This window comes from Pteropus medius, unplaced genomic scaffold, assembly GCF_902729225.1.
Source record: "Pteropus medius unplaced genomic scaffold, Ma_sr-lr_union100, whole genome shotgun sequence".
NCBI lineage: Eukaryota > Metazoa > Chordata > Mammalia > Chiroptera > Pteropodidae > Pteropus > Pteropus medius.
In genome coordinates, this window is record NW_024349801.1 from 18053766 (window position 1) to 18073367 (window position 19602).

General features: G+C 41.6%; 2 protein-coding genes and 1 pseudogene across 5 annotated transcripts; 2 read left to right on the forward strand and 1 right to left on the reverse strand.

The window, feature by feature from the left end:
- The first annotated feature begins 693 nt into the window (after positions 1–693).
- LOC120623027 (chemokine-like factor) lies at positions 694–8102 on the forward strand. 4 transcript variants are annotated; one of them, XM_039888884.1, is made up of 4 exons: positions 694–1211; positions 2078–2236; positions 5381–5476; positions 7227–8102. In XM_039888884.1, exons 1-4 carry the CDS (start codon positions 1134–1136, stop codon positions 7341–7343), a joined length of 450 nt encoding a protein of 149 aa, XP_039744818.1. In that variant the 5' UTR covers positions 694–1133; the 3' UTR covers positions 7344–8102. The 4 variants fall into 4 exon arrangements, with proteins under 4 accessions (XP_039744818.1, XP_039744819.1, XP_039744820.1 ...); XM_039888885.1 differs by having other exon boundaries at positions 7029–7337; XM_039888886.1 differs by having other exon boundaries at positions 1172–1281.
- A 136-nt stretch (positions 8103–8238) lies between these two features.
- Positions 8239–19469, forward strand: LOC120622810 (CKLF-like MARVEL transmembrane domain-containing protein 1). Its single transcript, XM_039888524.1, has 4 exons — positions 8239–8414; positions 11292–12689; positions 17794–17892; positions 19320–19469. The coding sequence occupies exons 2-4, from the start codon at positions 12609–12611 to the stop codon at positions 19467–19469; spliced, it is 330 nt and encodes a 109-aa protein (XP_039744458.1). The 5' UTR covers positions 8239–8414; positions 11292–12608.
- LOC120581083 (uncharacterized) lies at positions 10918–11047 on the reverse strand (annotated as a pseudogene).
- Positions 19470–19602: the final 133 nt, after the last annotated feature.

Sequence of the window (19602 nt, forward strand, 5' to 3'; positions counted from 1 at the left end):
AGTCATCTGTGAGAGAGTTTACTCAGCCTCTAGATTTGTTACCAGCAAGTAGAAAGCCCACCTCGTGCTTCCTATAATATGTCAGACACCTAGCACAGGGCAAGTGTGTGCCCTCCATAAACACATTTCAAGATTAAGTTCAACATTTTTTGTGAGTGATTGGGAACGAGGCTGATGGAGGTACCTGCTGATCAGATTTGCCTGACATGGACTGAAGCTGAGTTGATCAGGATCCAAAGAGGACTGAATGGACTGGAGTTGTGGCCAAATTATCCAAGACAGAATTTAAAACCCCCAAAATGAGCCACACATACTTCACATCCCTAAAAAGAAAGGCTCCAAGATAGTGGAGCTGTGGTTTCATAAGAGCATTTGTGAAAAACACAGAACTGAATTTTCTGAAGGGCCATGGGCTGTTCTATGTTAGAACAAGCACTCATGGGAGGCCAAAATAAAAATATGCACAACAGGCTCACAAATCCAGACTGTGGTTCCCCTTTCCCCTGGGGAGTGGGAAGCGGGGAAGGGAGAGGAACACAGTATGAGGCCCAGACCATGAGTTCAGACTACACATATTCTACATCTGCTATGTGCCAGACTCCGAGGACCCTGCAGGGAAAGCAGAGTGGCAGGTCCCTGCTTTTGTGTAATTCAGAGTCTTAGATATGTACATATCAGCTAATGATAAATTCTATGAGAGTGACTGTGGCTGTTTCAGACAGAGTAACCAAGGAGGCGGCAGCCACCGCCCTTCCTTACCTCCTCCTCCCACCCTCAAAGAGCACTTCCTGACAGCAAAGCTCCTGTGGAGAGCAGGACAGCAGTTATCACTGGTGCCTGGCAAGGCGGGGAGGCGCTAACGGGGAGCTGGCGTGTGTAGCTCTCCTCAAGATCCGGGGAAACGCAGCTGGCGACCTCAAGCGGCCGGCTGAGGGCGAGCAGCCTGGGGCGAGCAGCCTGGGGCGCATGCGCGGGCCGCGGGGGTAGGCGCGTGCACGCGCGAGAATGGGAATCCTAGCAGGGCGGTGCGAGACAGCTGCAGCAGTTGCAGCAGGCGCGCGGGGCCGGGTGGAGCAGTGAGCTGAGAAGGTGGGGTCTGAAGGGCAAGTACTGTAACTAGGTCTGCGGCCGCGATGCCGACCCTGAAGCTGAAGCCGAAGCATCGCCCCTTCTGCTTCAGCGTGAAAGGCCACGTGAAGATGCTTCGACTGGTGAGGGTTGGCTGTGGGGTAGAGGGCAGTATGCAGCCATGGTCACAGGCAGTGAAATGGCTGTAAAGTAGTAAGTAGAATGTCTTCTCTTCTAACCTTGTTTTTAATCAAGGCTGCCCTAGAGGCAAGGCATTTTTCTCTAAGCAGCCGGTCAGGAGGAGAAAAATAAGGCACTGTCTTCCCCTTCAGGAGCTTTACACACACATTTATAAAGCAAAATCAGCATATCTACCTGAATGGCCTACACTTGAACCCAAAGCCAGGTACCCAGGTTACCAGGTGAGGCAGCTGCTATTGTACCACTCAGAAGCCAATAAGATAAGACTAAAGGGTTTCCGTGCATGCCATGTCTACTTACTATAAGTCAGAAGAAGTCTGATGTGACCAAACTTAAAGCTGATACAGCCCAGAGCCAGGACAATGGAACTGCCTGTTTCTGGGCATTGGACCTACCAGGAGTATTGCAGTCAGTTCTGAACAGAAGTTTGGAGAGAATGAATCATCATTTGGAGTAAGGTGACCTGGCTGGCTAGCTAGAGAAGTAGAAATTATCATAGGAGAATATGTTGAAAGAATTCAAGAAAAAGGGAGAAAGAAAAAATAATTTAAAAATATTAAAGAAGTGACATAAGAGAGGAGATGGAAATAAAAGTTAAAGGGAAACAGTTCTGCTTAATATGAGGAATAATGTTATTTTCAGAAAACTCCCAAAATTAAATGTCCAGTTAGTGAGGACATTGTAAATAGCTAAATAAACATGGCAGAAAACCATTTATTTAGCTATTTTAGAAATGATCATTTTTACAGCTTAAACTTGTATTCAGTAATCATTGAATAAATTATATTTGTTTGTTCTTTTCTTATAGGCACTAACTGTGACATCTATGACCTTTTTCATCATCTCACAAGCCCCCGAACCATACATTGTTATCGCTGGATTTGAAGTCACCGTTATTTTCTTTTTCATAATTTTATATATGTTCAGACTTGATCGAATAATTAACTGTATATTATGGCCTTTGCTTGTAAGTGTTCAGTTTCATCGTTAAAATTAACTACTTTTTCCTGCCATAGTGAGACATTTTAATAAACTCTATTCTTTAGTTTTCTTAAGCTTGTAAAGAATGTCTGATAGGCTTAGGAAGGAGGCACTCTACCCACTGCTAATGTGCTCTGTACTGTCCCTGGGGGATTCTCGGGGAACCAGGGAAGTCACAGAACATAAATTCTCTGAGCTCCGTCTAAAGCTGACCCTTCTGTTAGGAGAATTCACTTTAATGTAGATCTTCTAAAGAAGTTTAAATTTAAGATCATGATAGAACATTTTTAATCTTTACCTCCCTTTCAAATGGGTGTTGATATGGCCTCAAAATTGGGTAATAGAAATGGAGGCAGATAATATAAGTATCTATATCTTATACATCCCTGATCACTAAATGGAAAATCAAAATAATTAGGGAGGCTCAATAAAGCACAAAATTACCTTACTTAAAAATGTCTGCAATCATTAATGCTAAGTAATTTTAAACTCATCTTGTAGAGCCTCATTTAGTAGCATACGGATTTCACCTACCATACTCATAGCATTAGGAATAACTGCCCAGCAGAGTGTCTAAATGATTCTGTAAATCATCAGACAAGTTGACGATATTAGTTAAGCTGTTTGTGGTCCTTCAGCCTGGAATATTAGCTGGTTCTAGGAAAAACCAAGTGACTTCGCCTCCCTCTCCTCCTTCAAGTCTTATCCCCAGCATCCTATCTCCACAGGTCTCCCTCCTGTGACCCTCTGCTGCACTTTTGTCATCCTTTCAAAGTGCTGATATCTAAGCTGATAACCCCTACTAAAGAAAGAGGACTTCAGAGCTATTCTCAAACCATAAGCATGCCTTAAAGTGGTACCTTCTGGAACCACCTTTGAAGGGCAATGATGAGCATTTCAGGCTAATCACAAGATGAGAAAGTCTCAAAAGGGGAAAGCTGCCAATTAGATAGGATCTTCATAGCACCTTTGCAAGCCCCTACTTGATCTACACTTTAGAGCTGGACCTGATTGGAAGGAGGTCTAGGAAAAGAGATTACAATCCTTCCTCAGTTGGCTCTCAGAGTACATAACATCATTTAGTGGCAGAAAGGGCTAAGCTAAATTATTCCAAGGATTTCTTCAAATAAATGATGAACGTGTTTTGCATCTTCAAATTAACTGTAAATTAATTTTGTACTAACAATTCATAGTTGGTTAGTTGCTCTTCATGATCTGCTTTTCCAGGGTTAATAAAACTAACACATTTTATCATTTACTTTTCTCCAAACTAAGAATTCTCTGAAGTTTCTTCTTACATGTCCCAGTAATAAACTTGGAGCCCTAAATTTAGCAGAATACATTGAGAGAGAGAGTGGCCTATGTGTAGCATACTGAGTGTCTCTAAATCTCTCAGGATAAAACTTTGCCAATATTGAAATCTTTGAGAAATGGTGCTATATGGTCAACTAAGTTATTACTCTATTAAGAAACCCAAGTTCCTCTCTACTCTTGATCTAACTAAATCATTTATTCAACAATGTTAATAAGTATCTGCTAATCCCAGATTCTGTAATGAGTTCTCTGATAAGACAAAACACAAATCTCTACTGAGAAACTTTCAAGGTAGCCAGGAAGACAGATGAGTAATTCAGTGTAATAGGTGCTGTGACAGATGTATACCAGGATGGTGTGGAGGCACCCAGCCAGGGAAGGGGACCAAATCGTAACAGGCTTTCCTGAAGAAAAGTGCCTAAGCTGAGAGCTGAAAGATGAAAAATAGTTAGCTGACTGATATGGGGATGAAAGGGCTTTTCCCGTAGAGGGAGCAATGTATGTGAGGGTGTAGGAGGAGAAAGAGCATGCCCCTCAAAGACCTGCCGGTAGTTCTGAATGGCTGATATTGAGCTATAAAGAGAGGACCAAGAGCAGAGGCTTAAGAGGCAGAAGGAGGTCAGAGCATTCAAGGCTTTGTATGCCCTAAGTTTTAACACAAAAGCCACTGGAAATTTTTGGAAGTTTTTAAGTAGGAGAGTGACATGATCAGCTTACATTTTAGGAGATGGCACTGGTGGCAGTGTTACTAATGGCTTAAAGAGGAACAAAACTAGAGACAGGTCTCAGAAACCACTTAAAAGTCTGTTACCATAATCCAAGCATGAAAATGATAAAGGCCTGAACTAAGGTTATAACAGTAGCTGGAGAGAAAGAGGATGTTAATGAGGTGAATGGATAGGACTGGGTAACTAAGGAGAATCAAGGATACCTGCCATTTAAATAACTATCTTGAGAGAGAAATGAGGTAGGAAGTATAGGAGGAAGAATAGGTTTAAGGAAGGACCAGGGAGTCTGGTACATAATGAGTTCAGTTTGAGAAATACTAGGTTTTAGTTGCATGTGGGGTATTCAGACAGAAATGCTCAGAACAGGTCTGAAGCTTAGGAGAGAGGAGTTAGAGCTTCAGCTTTGGGAGTCATCACCTTGTGATGGAAATGAGCTCTGGGACTGGCCTAAATGGCTCAGAAAGAATATACAGCAAGCTAAAAAGTAAAATTGAGAGATATCAACGTACGGGGTAAAAAGGGGGGGTGGCCAGAGAAAGGCAGGAGAGGACCCAAGGGAGACCCATGTCACAGAAGCCAAGAGATGATAGCATTTCAAGAAGAAAGGAGTGAATAATATTACATGTAAAGGGAGAAAGTCCAGAAAAAAGATATATTCACTGACTATTAATAGAAGCCCCTGGAGACCAGTACCAGAGTGGTTTGTCTAGAATGGACAGGTGACAGTAAAGCTGTGGGAATAGTCAGACTGAACAGAGAAGGAGAGACGACTGTAACTAGAGGGACCCCCACACTGAGTTGAGGCAATCTGGTCAGGGACAAAGAAGGGTAATGAACAGAATGAGGTCCCTGCAGAGTGGCCATGGGAATGGGAGCCAGCGCACAGTTGGAGAAGTTGCCTGGGGTTCTTTTACTGTAACAAAAGTGAAGGACACAAAGATGGCTGAAGATCTCTATTAATCTGGTGGGGGTGGGGAGTGGATGGCGGAAAGGTAATTTGTAAGTACTTCTGCCTGATAGCCACTGTCTTCACTGATTAGGAAAGGAATTGGTCATGTAAAGCTGACCTTTCTATTCTATGTTTTCAGGATATTATCAACTCAGTGGTAACAGCAATATTCATGATGACTATATCTGTGTTGGCACTGATCCCAGAAACTACAACATTTATGATCCTTGGAGGGGTAAGTGGAGGCCTTTCCTATTTCTTCCTTTAGGTTTGATCAGAATTCAGATTTACTTGAAAAATAGATGTAAGAACAGAAAACTATACTATATTCATCCTTAGGGCTCCTAGGCCAGTATACAGTACCCAGTGGCTTAGTATTTTTTTGTATGAATACATGCCTTAATAATTAACATGAAGGAATGTGATTTCACACTAAAACTGAAGTTAACCAAATAAAGAGGTTCCTACATATCTCTCAAAGGTATGTGGTGCTAGACTAGACAGAGAAAACCTAGACTAAGAAAGGTTACTGGAATCAGTTACAGTACTTAGCTCTGAGAAACCCGATGTCAAGCAAAAATTAATAAGTTTCATAGCTCTTCCTTAAAAAAGAAAAAAAAAAACATACATACCACTCGTGAAGATGAGGGATTGTTTTGAGCTCAGTTATTTCTTGTCCACATCCTTCTTTAGGTGGACTATAATAGATGTCTCATAATAAGGCAATAGTGGTAGGAAGCCTTATAACTAAAGAATTATTTTGAACACTGCTTGAAGAGATACAAATCAGTTCAATTAGACTTTATGCTGGAAGGCAAGCCAAAATAAAAGTGTCGAGTAATACAGTTGAAATAGTAGCATCTAATATTCTTCTGAGATTTCTTATAAGAGGTTCAAAATCATTTGGCTTTTCTAGGTTCTGATCCAGAGAAGCGAATTAGAAAATTCTTCTTAAATAAATTCCCCTCTTCCTTCCTTGTCTTTTTAAAGTATGGGCCATTTAGGAGACCTGACTCGGATAGCCATGTATATCAGAATCCATGGTTTTTATCTCCCATTTAGGAGAACCAACTATTCTCAGATAGCCATGTATGTCAGAATCTATGGTTTTTCATCTTCCTTATTAGGTTTTTCATCTCCTTAGAGCCTAATGCTTAGGCCCTAATAGACTTCATGAGGTAAGGTAATTATTATAGAAATGAAATAATGCTGTAAGAGCAATTTCCCCCAGTTGTCTTTAAAGATAATCTTATCCTTCTACAATGGAGAAAGAGAGGCCAGGCAAAGGTCTTTCTTTGGAATTTACTTTCATCTACTTATTTACTCATTCATTCATTCTTTAAGTGCACTTTGATAGGTGCTGACAAAGTATAGAGCTGTGCTGTCCAGTGCGGTAGCCACTGGTCACATGTGGCTATTGAGCACTGGAAATGTGGCTGGTCTGTATTGAGATGAGCTGTATGTATAAAATACACACTGGATTTCAAAGACACCCCCCCCCAACAAAATATAGAGTATTTCATTAATAACTTTGTTATATTGATGACATGTCAAAATGATAATATTTTGGACATATAGGGCTAAATAAAATATCTTCCTAAGTGCAAGAAGTAAGTCAAATAGTTGAACATTGGATATATAAATGTTGACTGATGACTAAATATCAGTAGGGCTTTAAACAATATATCCAGGAGCATGTCAAGAGATCCAGAGAAGTATTTATTTCAGAGCCCATACCACTTCAATATTATTTCTGCTCACTTAAATTATCTTTTCCCTTTCTCTAGGCCATAACTGGGAAAACCTAGGAATGAGAATAAAATGATCTCAGAGGTCTCCTCTCATTTTAGTATTAGGTAGCAGTGTAGGGAGCAATCCCAGGGCCCTAGCAAGGAAAGGAAGCCAGTGGGCACACCACTTAAAACCTGTGAATGACACAAGTCCAGATCACAGCTCCAGCAGTGACGCAATGTCTTTGTTTCCAGGCGTTTGGACTCCTGGTAGTGGTGTGCAGCATTGCTGACGCGGCTCTTATTTACCGGAAGCTTCTATTTAATCCGAGTGGTCCTTATCGGAAAAGTGCTATTCATGACAAAATATAAGTTTTATGATTTTAAATATATATATATATAATATATATATATATTTTAAGGCAGTGCTAAGTATTAAACATATGTCTTTATTCTTGCACACAATTTCTGCAGTTGTTCTCATTTTAATCTCAATATGGGAGCTAGAACAACTTTAGGAACTCTGCACCCAGCATTCACCCTTACTATAACTTCCAAGAAAGTGCTGGAAACGCTTGGATGGGATTGGATGGGGTTTTCCCGCTCCTGGGCCTGGGTGGCAAAGAAGGCGCTGGAACCACCCTAAATAGTCTCCGGAGCCCTCTTCCTGGCTGGCTGGCAGCACGGAGGTGGTGAGGTTGAGACACTGAGCTCCCAGGCTAGGCAGGCGCGTTGTATCCAGGGTGGCGACGAGAGTGGCTAGAGGGCTTGGTTTGTCCTCGGGCAGTGAGAGCTGGGTGCGCGCGAGGAATAAGCAGCCGGCAGCCGTTGGGGCGCGACGCTGGTGACCAGGGAGAGCTGGCCACCGCCGCCGTGCAGGATCAGGGACGCAGAGCCAGCCTGACATAGCCAGGATCCCGGGTCCACCATGGATTCTGAAAACGCCAAGGAACCTCTGAGTGGCTTGCAATCCCAGGAAAAACCCCAGAAGGATACGATACACTCGGAGCATTCTGCTCCCAGGAGTCCTGAGCACTCAGCAAATGAAGCACCCTCGGCGCCGCCACCTACACGCTCACTGCAATCCACACAGCCTGGGCAGCCAGACCCCAGTAAGCGCACCAAACCCTCAAAGACGTCCGCGACACCCTCAAAAAGACAAAGCGCGACCGCGACACCTCAAAGACGTCTGCTTAACACCCCACAAGACGTCTCGACGCCCTCAAAGACTTCACGACACCTCAAGGCGTCCGGCACCCGCCTGAACACCAAGGGCCCGCTGAACACCATGGGCCCACTGAACACCAAATGCATTTGAGCAAATCAGAGACGGAAGCCATCCAAAAGCGTGCCGCGGGCCGAGCCCGAGTCCCGCCCCAGTTCAGGGACAGCTTCAAGCGTTTTTTCTTCTCACCCACGGGAGCGTCGAAGGTCGTGAGGCTGGTGAGTAGAGAGCGCTGGTGCCCGGGCTGAACAAATGCAGGGCGGATGCAGGCCTCAGCCCCGGGAAACCTTCCCTGGGCCTCTTTGCCAGTCCCCCCTGTTCTGCCTCACCTTTCCCCCGCAACCTCTCCTCTTGCTCCTCCACACACTCGAACCTTACTACTAAATTTGACTTCTTTTTTCCTGTCTCTGATATTTCTCAGGCTTCCTCTCACAAAGGGATTAATTAGGGAAGCAATGAAGATAATAGCAGAAACATGTAAATCAGCAAACACAAATAATAGAACTGACCAATAAAATTGATAAACCACTGGCCATGTAACAGGAAAAAAAGGGGGGAGGAGAGGACATACAGTCAAAGGTAGAAACCAGAAAGGGAAAATAATCACGAACACCAAAGAAACTGAAGGGATCCATGAGAGTACTTTGCAAAACAAAGAAATCTGAATAATTGGATGAAATAGTTGATTTTCATGGAAAATATAAATTACCAAAACTGATCCCAGAATAGAAAAACACCTAAACACACCAATATAAACACAGAAGAAAATAAGAAAGTATCAAATGAGTATCTTTCAAAAATGTGTCAGACTCAGGCTTTTTCACTGGTTAATGCTTTCAGACCTTCATGGAATAGAATTCTGATACTATTTAAAGTTTTTCAAAGCATGGAGAAAGAAACACTTCTGAACTATTTTTACAAAGTCAGTATAACACTGATATCAAAACCAGACCAAGGTCAGAAAAAGAAAACTAAATAGAAATCTCACTTGTATCAAAGCAATATGTTTTTTCTCATTTATTCCTTAGAAAAATAGGAGTGTATTGGACAATGACACTTTCAGTTTTTATGTATGCCACTCATAAATAAAAACAACTATCTATACTTCTCTATATCTATTTAGAGAAGTAGAGGCTATAATTTCAGCTCACATTACATAATATAAAAATATAAAAATAGGATGTCCCCAACTTTTTCAGAAACTTTTATGAATACAATATTATGTTTGTCCTTATCCTCTTTTATTTCTCCTTTTTAAGACTTATATATGATTTTACTATTTGGAATTTCTGATAAATCAGAATTTAAGATGATATTCACAGATTTTGTGACAAAACTACAATATTTACACATTCACATATAGTACAATGTAGTGGTCAAGTATTAGTAATGGTAATAAACTATTAAAGTAATAAGAAAATCATCATTTTAACAATTTAAATGTAAAGTAATAAGTATTAATATATTAGCAGAAAATATTCATCGATATTTTTAAAAATATACCATGAAGAACAGCATGATTCAATGTTAAAACTATTAAACTAATCCAACATATTATAAATAAAAGGAGAAAAAATTAGATTATATCAAGTAAGGTACAAAACACATTTGACAAAATTCAACATTCATATCTGATTGCAAAAGAGAGAGGAGACCAGTAAAATAGGAATACATAGATATTTCACCGACATTGTCAAAATAAACCCAAAAGTCAGCATCATGTATAATCAAACATCAGATGTATTCCCATTAAAATAAGGGACTAAGATGATGCCTGCTATCAACACTGTTACTCAATATTTTTCTGGAACCACTAGTAGTCACAGTTAGGAAAAAGAAATAAGAACATTTGAAAAGAAGAGGCAAAATATTTCTTTCAGCTGATGTGATCATATATCTAAAAAACTCAAAGTCAACTGGGAAACAATTTAGAACAAAATAATTTCTACTAATTCATTAGTAAAAATTAGCAAACAATCACTTAAAATAGGAAATTTTTCCTTTACAACAACGATCAAAATATATGATTAAATGAAATAAATTTGAATGGCCTATGTGTAGAAAATATTAAAACTCTACAAGATATTTAAAAGCCACTAAAATAATTGGAAAGTCATACTTCATTCTTGAATAGTAAGACTAAATTTTGTAATAAGTTTCCAGATTGTAAATTAAATGAAATCTAATTTAAGTACCAACAGGCTAAGTTTGGGGAACTTGACCAAGACAAGCATGGTAGGCATAAACAATTTGAGAATGATTACTGAAAGATGAACCAGCTCAGGGGTAATCTGATACAAAATGGATTTCCTATAATTTCAAAAGTACTAGAATAGAAATTGACTAATCAATGTAAGAGAACAGTCTCAAAAAAGACAGGAAAACATCTGATAAAGATTGGATCAGTAGGGAAAATACTGGCATTTCCTAATAAATATTGTTGGGATAATCAGAAGCTATTTGGAAAGCAAGGAAGCTGGAGCTCTCCCTCACTCTACCAAAATCAATATATATTTACTCTGTGTTACCGCGTATACATACTTCTTTCTGGTATAAAATACACACTGTTAACAGTAGTTACTTTTAAGGAGATTGATTAGGGTTAGGTTGAGCAAGGAGAAACTTGTTGTTGTTGTTGTTTTAGGCGAGGCAACACTTGGTTGACCTCACAGATTGCAAGGACCTTGTCAGCTTACAATTCCTTATTTTTTTTATTTTTTACACCTACAGCACCTGGTCTTCCTAGGTGGTCTCCCATCCAAGTACTAACCAGGCCCAACCCTGCTTAGCTTCCTGCTTAGCTTCTGAGATCAGACAGGATCGGGCTTGCTCAGGTAGCATGGCCATAGACTGATTTTTTTTTTTTTTACCTTTCTATACTATGTGCATTTTTATTTGCATGTATTATTTAATCTCTTAAAAATATTTTTAAAAATTAATAAAAGGTATGTGCAAAACAACACAGAAAATTTCAATGTAATCAGATTTGCATTCTGATTTGAATTCTGACAATTTATAGTTTTGTTTTGTTTTGTTTTGTTTTGTTTTTAAATAGCCTATGTACGTTAAAACAAATCCTGTTTCTTTTATTGCAGGGTCTTCTCATAGGAGCATTAACTTGTTTCATCGTCTCCGAAGCCCATGAGTCATACATAGCAATAACACTTGCGGAAGCCTTCATTGTTCTTTTTTTTATTGTAACATACATGCTAACCCTTCACCGCTTGATGACTTATTTACATTGGCCTTTACTTGTAAGTGTTCATTTTCATAATTCAAATATAAGCTTTGCCCCAGCCCCAGAGTAGAGGGAGGCTCTCCTCATGTGAAACCACCAGAGCTAGCTCTCTAGGCAAGGACATAGCCGAGCTGTGAAAGTTCAGGGGAGAAACTAGCCTAATACTCAGATTCTTTGGGCCCCTCTGTCTGCAGGACAACCAGCACACTCATCTGCTTCCATCTCCTTATGGTCCTGAACACATAGTATTTTTCAGCTTGTCCTAAAGAAAATTTTAATTTGTATATTCAGCAGGTAAATACATTTCTTACCTATTGCTTGTAAAACAGCACATGCTTCTACTTTTCAAACAGCACCCTCTCTAACAGATTATACACATCCCCGCCCCCCCTCAAAAGCAAAGATAGACATGGCAAAGCTGTAAAAAATTGTCACTTGTCCTCAAAGATTGCAAGAGTCAACCTTTTCACGTGTGTCAAGGGTCCCGAAGGGTGCCAGATGGTGAAGTATTCAGGAAAAGACATTGCAGAGCCTTCTTCAATAGCTTTTTTCCCCAGAATTTCACATTCTTTATCAACTGAAAAATTCCTCAAGCTAGTCCCACAGGTGTCAGATAAGTCCTATTTACTGTGGAGCCTGAGGCTCTGCATCCTCACAAATGAGAGAGGGACTACAGTTTTGTCCAGATACAGATATGGGCCCAGTTCCTGGCCCTGCACCTTACTAGCTGTGTGAATTTTAGCCTATTTCCCCATCTAGGAAATTCAAGGAAGGAAAAATGTGATAATAACTTCCCCATAGGGTTCCTGTAACATGTAAAAGTCTTTAAAGAAAATAACACAATAGTACAAAGTAAACATTCGCTATGAAGTGTCCGGCACACCCCATTAAGATCGTTGGTGGCTTTGACCATTTTACCTTGCACTGTGAACAATCCTAACTGTGAGCCCAGGCCTCTTCCACACCTCCTACTTCCTTATAGTACATTTTTTCTATCCTAAAGGTAGGATTGCTTGCTATTAAACTAAAACTCGAAATATTTTCTTCAAGTGTCTGAGAGATTTTCTAAAAAGGCTGCTGAGCTCTCTCTGTCCCACAGAGTGCCGAGCAACAGGAAGCAGACAAAGCAAAATCTGAGCAACTTTAATTGGACATATGGAAGACCCTCTTAGTTATGGAGAGCTATAACCATGGAGAGGTTTCATGGAGAGGGGAAACTAAAATCTCTGTCCATGGAAATTTTCAAGAAGGGAAGGTAAAGTAACTCTTTTTGAGCCCATACTATGTGCCAGATACTTTTTTCATATGTATTACCTTATTTAATCCTCACAACAACCGGTGAGGCTGTAGTCATCCCCCATCCCACATTTGACAGGTGAAGAAATTGGATTTAAAGAGATTAAGTTGCCTATGGTCATAGTAGGCACATGGAAACTCAGACATAGCCCAGGTCCGTCTGACTCTAAAGCCCCGACTTTATGCCCCATTGCTTTGTGATAGTTTCTCTAGCTTCACCAGCCCCCTACATCTTTGCTCTTCTTAGCTTCTATAAATTTTATGTTCTCTGTATCTTCTCCTATTTCCTCATGGTTTCCTTAAAAACTGGAGCCAAGGGTAAATTGATTATTTTGGGGGAGGGGGTTATAGGCTCTCGGGAGTAGGTGACCCACAGCACCAAAGTCAGCAGTTGTGGGCAGGGAGACCAGAGCCCTCTGAAGAAAGGTCCACTGCCATAAAGATGGAGAGCTGGAGAGAGCTTCAAGGCACCCGCTTTGCTGTCAGGTCCAGGGGCAGTGTCCAGGAAGTATCTGAGACAGAGGCAAGAGCTGGGGTCTCCTAAGCATGTACCATGAGGGTCCTGTGAGAGGAGCTGTCCTCACAGTGCTCACAGGCAGCTCAGGCCAGCTTGTGTAAAGTTGCAGGTTTTGGTCAATTCTAATAAAGCCAGGTTCCCTTTTACCACCTCTGTCCTTTGGTGAGAGCATTCTCTTTTCTCTGGGTGACCTTGGAATCCCAGAGTGTGCTTCAGAACGCCTGCCTTTTCCTTGCTACTGTCCTCCATGGTGTGGGCCAGGGCCTGGGACAGCACACAGATATACCTGATGAACTCCCAGGAGCTTCACAGTTGGGAAACTTTCATATCACAAAGATTACCCAGTTATTCTAATGCTCAACTAACTAGCAGTACACATACTAAGCAACCACATACTAACCAGCATAGTTGGTCAGGTGGCGAGTGATCTAATGGACTTGGAAAGTTTTTAAAAAGACCCATCAAAACAGGATGCAAAACTGAGTTCTCTCCTCCTATCCAGTCCCTTCCTTTCTAATCTGCCCTTTCAGATCCCATAAGATGAAGGTTGTATACATATAAGATTGCTCAGAAGGGTAAATTGCTACCACTGGATGGTAACAGGGAAGCCCTGGCATGGTAAGCAATGTGCTGGTTTGATGACAGTATTGGTGCCTACGAGGTAACTGAAACTTCAGAGAGTAGGTACACTTGGAGATGTGTTGACATCAAGCTGCAGGAGTCACTTGGGACTTTATCAAAAGGTTGGTGCAGCAAGCCAGAGAACATGACCTATTTCATACTGTAACTGTTTTCGGGCTCTGCACAGGATCAAAGTCCTGCCCACACACTAGATGTGTCCACCATCCAGAGCTGTCACTTCCTTTTAGCCCTTCTCTCCAGGCAAGATGGTTTGGCGCTCAGGAGGTATAGGATTAAAGGAGTACTGATTTTAAGAAGGCAATTTCCTTAAAGGCTCACATGAAGATAACTTTCTTTATTCCTCTATTCTCATTCTTGAGAAAGGGTTCAGTGCGAAAGTCGCTAGCCAGGAGGTAGAAAGTCTGATAAGTCAGGGCTTCAGACCCTCAGCAAGGCAGCATCAAGGAGTACTGGCCTCACAGAAGATGACCTCTTGAGAGGTCTTTAGACTCTGGGACAATATTTTGGCAGTCTCCTTCTCTGGAGAGATGATAGAGCCTGGGCTTGGGGACCCACTCCCCAGTCTCAATTGCGGCTTCTCGCTTCTGTCAAGGCTATGCCAAGGACCCTGACACCATGCGGAGGGTGCAGATCCAACTCTCAGGCAGCCCCTGACTTGTCAGCATGGCTCTGCATCAGAGCTAGTGAGAATACAGCTGTCCTCACCCCACCAGAGTAGAGTCACTTTCTTCATTTTTAGACTTCATCATCAATTTTACCCACCCTAGTCTAGTGTCATATATCAATGTACCCAAGAAAAGTATAAATTATAATTTATTGTCTTCTGAATAGCCCACATTTTTAACACTTCTACATTGTAAAAAATATTTTCAGTATCGTCAGAGAAACTGAGTCCTGGTCAAGCAGATGCTTTTGCCAATAGAAAGCAATTTTTTGAAAAGGACATAATATATATTTTAAACTAAAACTCTATAGATGTGATGATTCAAAAATTATTAGCAATATATTTACATGTATAAGTAAGAAGTATCAGCTTTAGAATGTCTTCTGCAAATAAGATTAATGAAAAACAACAGTTTTGGTGATTTCTGATCAGGCTCTGCCATGTGTTTGTAGAACCCAAGGCACAAATGGAACCAATGAAAGTTGCAGTTAGCTGACTACCAGCTAATATTTATTATATATAAATTCTTCTTACAAAGACTGCATTCTGTGAAGCCAATTTAAATGTTTAACTTCTTTTCTAATATTTGGTGTTTTTTTTTTTTAAAGCATTCATCATTAAAGCATCTTCTTCTTTCCCAGTTATAATTCTACACCATTTTGTTTATCTCAGAGAACAGTTTGAAAGCTTTATGGAAAAATAGCAGTCAAATAACAAACCCATCTCTCATTTTAGTCAGAGGAGGTTACTTGAGTCCATAGGGAAGTTAGTCAAGGGCAGGGAAAAAGATGATGAGTGAGGAAAGCATTTATAGGGTAACCAGAAGTCCCACTGCATGTGACAAGGCTCAGCTGCAATGTGACTCCATCAAGGAGAACACATATCTCTCTGTCAAAGATGAGGCCTACAAGAGAGTCTGTGTTTAAGGCAAAAGGAAGTGGGGTCAGTCAAGAGAAGGCCCTTGGGCACTCAAGTCAGACTGCTAAAGATCACGGCCACTTACTGGCTGAGCAACCCTGGGTAAGTTGCTTCCCCATCTGTAAATTGGGGATAATGAGAGTTTGTTGTGAGAATCAAATGAGATCACGTATTAACACCTTGGCACTGTATGTGACACACAGTAAGTGCTCAAGAAATGTGAGCTACAATAGAAATGTTAGGTTGAAGGTAAATATTAGCTCTGAAGGACAGTTCAGGAGAGCACTTTCTTTTGAGTATGGACCAAATTATAATATCCAGTAGTTCAAAGAGGAGATGGAATTACGACAGGGAGTCAATGATTGGCTAGGGAGGCTAAGTCTGCATCTGGTTTATTACTATTATCATTATTAATGTACTTTCATCCAAATTCTCTATGACCACAGCTGGTTAATTTTCATCTACACTTCGTTTCTTAGTTCTAAGAGTCCTGGTTCACATCTTTGAATATCTTGATTTACACAATCCTCAGGTGCTAAGCTTCCTACAAAGTTGTAGACCGAAGTACCTGCCCCGTGTGTGGCCATAACTCTCACTCAGCCTACAGAACCTAGCTGGAACTTATTTCCAACCCTTATCAACCCTGCTCTATGACCCTCTTCCAATGTTACCCACCAAGTGCCCAGATAATAGATATTGGTGCTTTTCCAAGATGTAAGTCACATTCTATGATAGGGCTCCTTGCTCACCAATCTCAATAGGAAGAATACCTGCAAGTTTACTATCTGTGCACATTTTGAGTACAGATATCATGAATCTACATTTTGATACGCTCTCACTACCTACTAGATGCCAGGCACCTAACCTGATGCTTTCAGACTCATTATGCCATGTAATCGTCAGATCAACCCAATCATTATCTCCATATTAAAAATTAGCATGTTAGGACAGAGGGTGATAAAACATGCCCGAGGTCACACATCTAGGATTGGCAGGCCAAATGAGTTCATCAACAAAAAACACTCTCACCTTATTTGTCCCATACCGTATTGGCCCTCCACAGAAAATGCCAAAGATGGGTGCTGCACCATCTTAGGAAGACAGTTTATTTCCTCCTTATTGGTTGTCCCCGATGGGAGGCAATAGGGAGTTGAGTTCTGACTCAGCTCCTTGGCAGATAATTAATGTTAGGCAATTTAATCAACCTTTCTAAGCCTCTTATAATGGAGATCATAACAATATTGACTTTGCAGGGTGTTTATGAGGGTTAAATGAGATAATGACTGGGAAACGCTTGCCACTGAAGAGTTCCATTAGAGCTGAAGTAATTTCATACACCCAATGGCAGAGCTCCCTGCTATGTTTGGGCAAGTGCACTAGACAGGCTGACACCACCAACTCAAGCCACCAAGACTTTAAGACCAAAAATGTTCACATTAGCTATTTGGACCATATTGTAATTATATCACACTGGGCTTTTGCTTCTCCCCGCAGACTGGTGCCGCTGACACATTGAGTACCCTCTCTTTCGTTATTGCTACACTACCAAACCCCAGCCTCCGCTTATTATACTCAGGAGCGCGCCCCTCCCACCCACCCACTTACCCTCACCTTTTATTTGGCACACAAAGCAGCAGATTGGGCTATCAGTTAAAGAGCCCAGTAATGAAATCCACAAGGAAGGACACAAATAGCCTATAGATGTCAGGGCAGACTCAATTCTGGCCATGTCTTAGGAAAAAACAAGCCAACAGCACAGGCATTCACTCCAGAATACCAGGCCTATTCCTAAGGTGGCTTCCTACCTTCTTGGGATGGGCAAACCTACAGAATAAATATGACCCCACTTCCAAAGGATCTATTCTACCTGAAGATTTAGGAGTGGAATTAAATCAGTAAGGTGCTAACCTAAAATTTTATTTTCATATTAAAGCGTATTGTGGAGTAAAATGAAGCATTTATATTAATTTAAAATTCAAGAACTCAAAAAATCCAATTACCGAAGACCAATTTGACTGCTCCAACCTCTAGATTTTTTCATGTTCACTTTCCTATGCCTTTTAAGAAAAGTCTAATGGAAAAGTTGTCAGCTTTTTTTTTTTTAATGGTGTTCTTTAATGAAATTAAACCCATTTCTGCTGACAAAGTCCTATCCAGGACCTTAAAAATCACAGAAACTCACGTCTCTGGAAGATATAAGAATTAGGCTGCTGGTAAAGTTTCAAAAAGGCATCCATCCTTAGATGAGTAATTGAACAATTTAAATATTTTATGAAGCTACGTTTTCATGTAAAGTTGACAATTTTCAATTCTGCATTACAGGATCTTATCAACAGTTTCATTACAGCTGTGTTCCTTTTAGTAGTTGCTATCTTGACAATGCAGGAAAAGGACAGAAGACATTTATTCTATGTTGGAGGGGTAAGTAGAGGCCATCGTGACTCCACTTAAGATCAGTATTTCAAGACTCTGAAAAGGGAACTGGCAGACCATCATTATTCCATACACACTATTTTTTGAACTATTGCAACAAGATGCTCTTGTCTGTAAATAGGATTTTGACCTTTCTGGACTAGAGAATGATATTTTTAAAGCACATGAAAAGAATGATTATAGCGGGGAGAAAAAAAAAATCACATTGTCAAACGTGAGTGACCCAGCCTATTCAGGAAGGAAGGAAGTTCCCAGCATGTGCTTCACACAAGGCTAGGCAGGTTCCGACTTAATCTTTACAACTTTCATTTTTATAGATATGGGAACTGAGGTTAAATACCTTGGCCTGAGTCATAAGACTAGGACTCAAATCCTCATCATATGAAGAGCACAAGATATTGCAGATTAAATGCTTGGGAAATAGTGAGTAGGAAGTGGGGAGGTGAGACTAGTTCAAGAAGTCAAGCAAAGGGAACAGAAGTTAATCCAGAAAAAAAATTTTAATTATTTGAATTCGTTCCATAATCAGTAAATATTCTGTCAATCTCATTGGAATGTGTCAGGCCTAAACTCAGTGTTGGGAATAGAGTCCCTTCCACCTGGGGGAGCTCACAGATTAGCTGGAGCAAGACCTACCTAGGAAAAGTTCATTTAAGCAACCAGGATTTAAGTGACCATAAAGAGAAACTTCCGAGGCAGACAGGAGCTGGGGAACACCAGGAATCTCAGGTGCTGTGGGCCAGCTGGTTCCTGTCTGCTACCTCAGCCACCAGGCCTTCCCCTACCTGCCAGGGCCTCCTACCCCCTGGTCTCCATCAACTCTTACCTGGATGGCAGGATCCCCTACCATCCCCCCACGCCCCCACTGGGCTCCCTGCCTCCAGCCTGGTTCACTCTCCATTCACCTCATGGCTACTGCAAGTGGGCTTTATGAGTCTGGCACTTGACCTCTTCTCTTGATAAAGTCCCAAATCCTGCATCTCCCCAACCTCAAGTGGGTCCCCTCCCTCACCAGTTCCAAAGGTCTCAGCCACACCAGTTTCCTTAGAGACCTCAGTCTAGTACCTGAAATCTAGTCCCCTTGGGAATTCCTTCTTGCCCTTTCAAACTTGGCCTGAGTCCATTCCAGTGAGGGACTATCTCAGGACCCCAACCCCACCTGGATCCTCCGAGGGTCAGTGCTCTTCTCTAGTCCTTTCCTGGTGCCTCCGGCATCAGGCAAGGTAATTACTGGCAGCAAAACCCACCATTTCCAAAATCTCTTTCTCTGGGAACGGCAGAAAGGGCCACAACAGATAGTGGAGGGTCAAAGCGGGACGAGAGGCCGCCCACATCCCGGGATGCGGATGGGGAAGGCAGGTTGCTGCTGAGCTGTAAAATAACCGGGCCTTTCCTTCCCACATATGGTCTAACAGACCCTGTGTCTCACGGCGGCAATCCTGTGTCTCGTCGATGCAACTCTGGTCACCAAGACGATGAGGAATAACATGAAAAGAGCCCTGGGAATGGAAAAGGAACCCGATTACTCCCTCGCCTCGGCGGAACCCCCGAAACCCGCCCAGTAATAATCTGTGAAGGCACAGGCAAAGGCACCCACCTCTGCACCCTCGCAGGCACCCTCTCGGACGTCCGCAGTGGCATCCTCGCAAACATCCTTGCGGGCAAAAGCAGCTGTGTCTCATACCTCCCGCTCCTCCC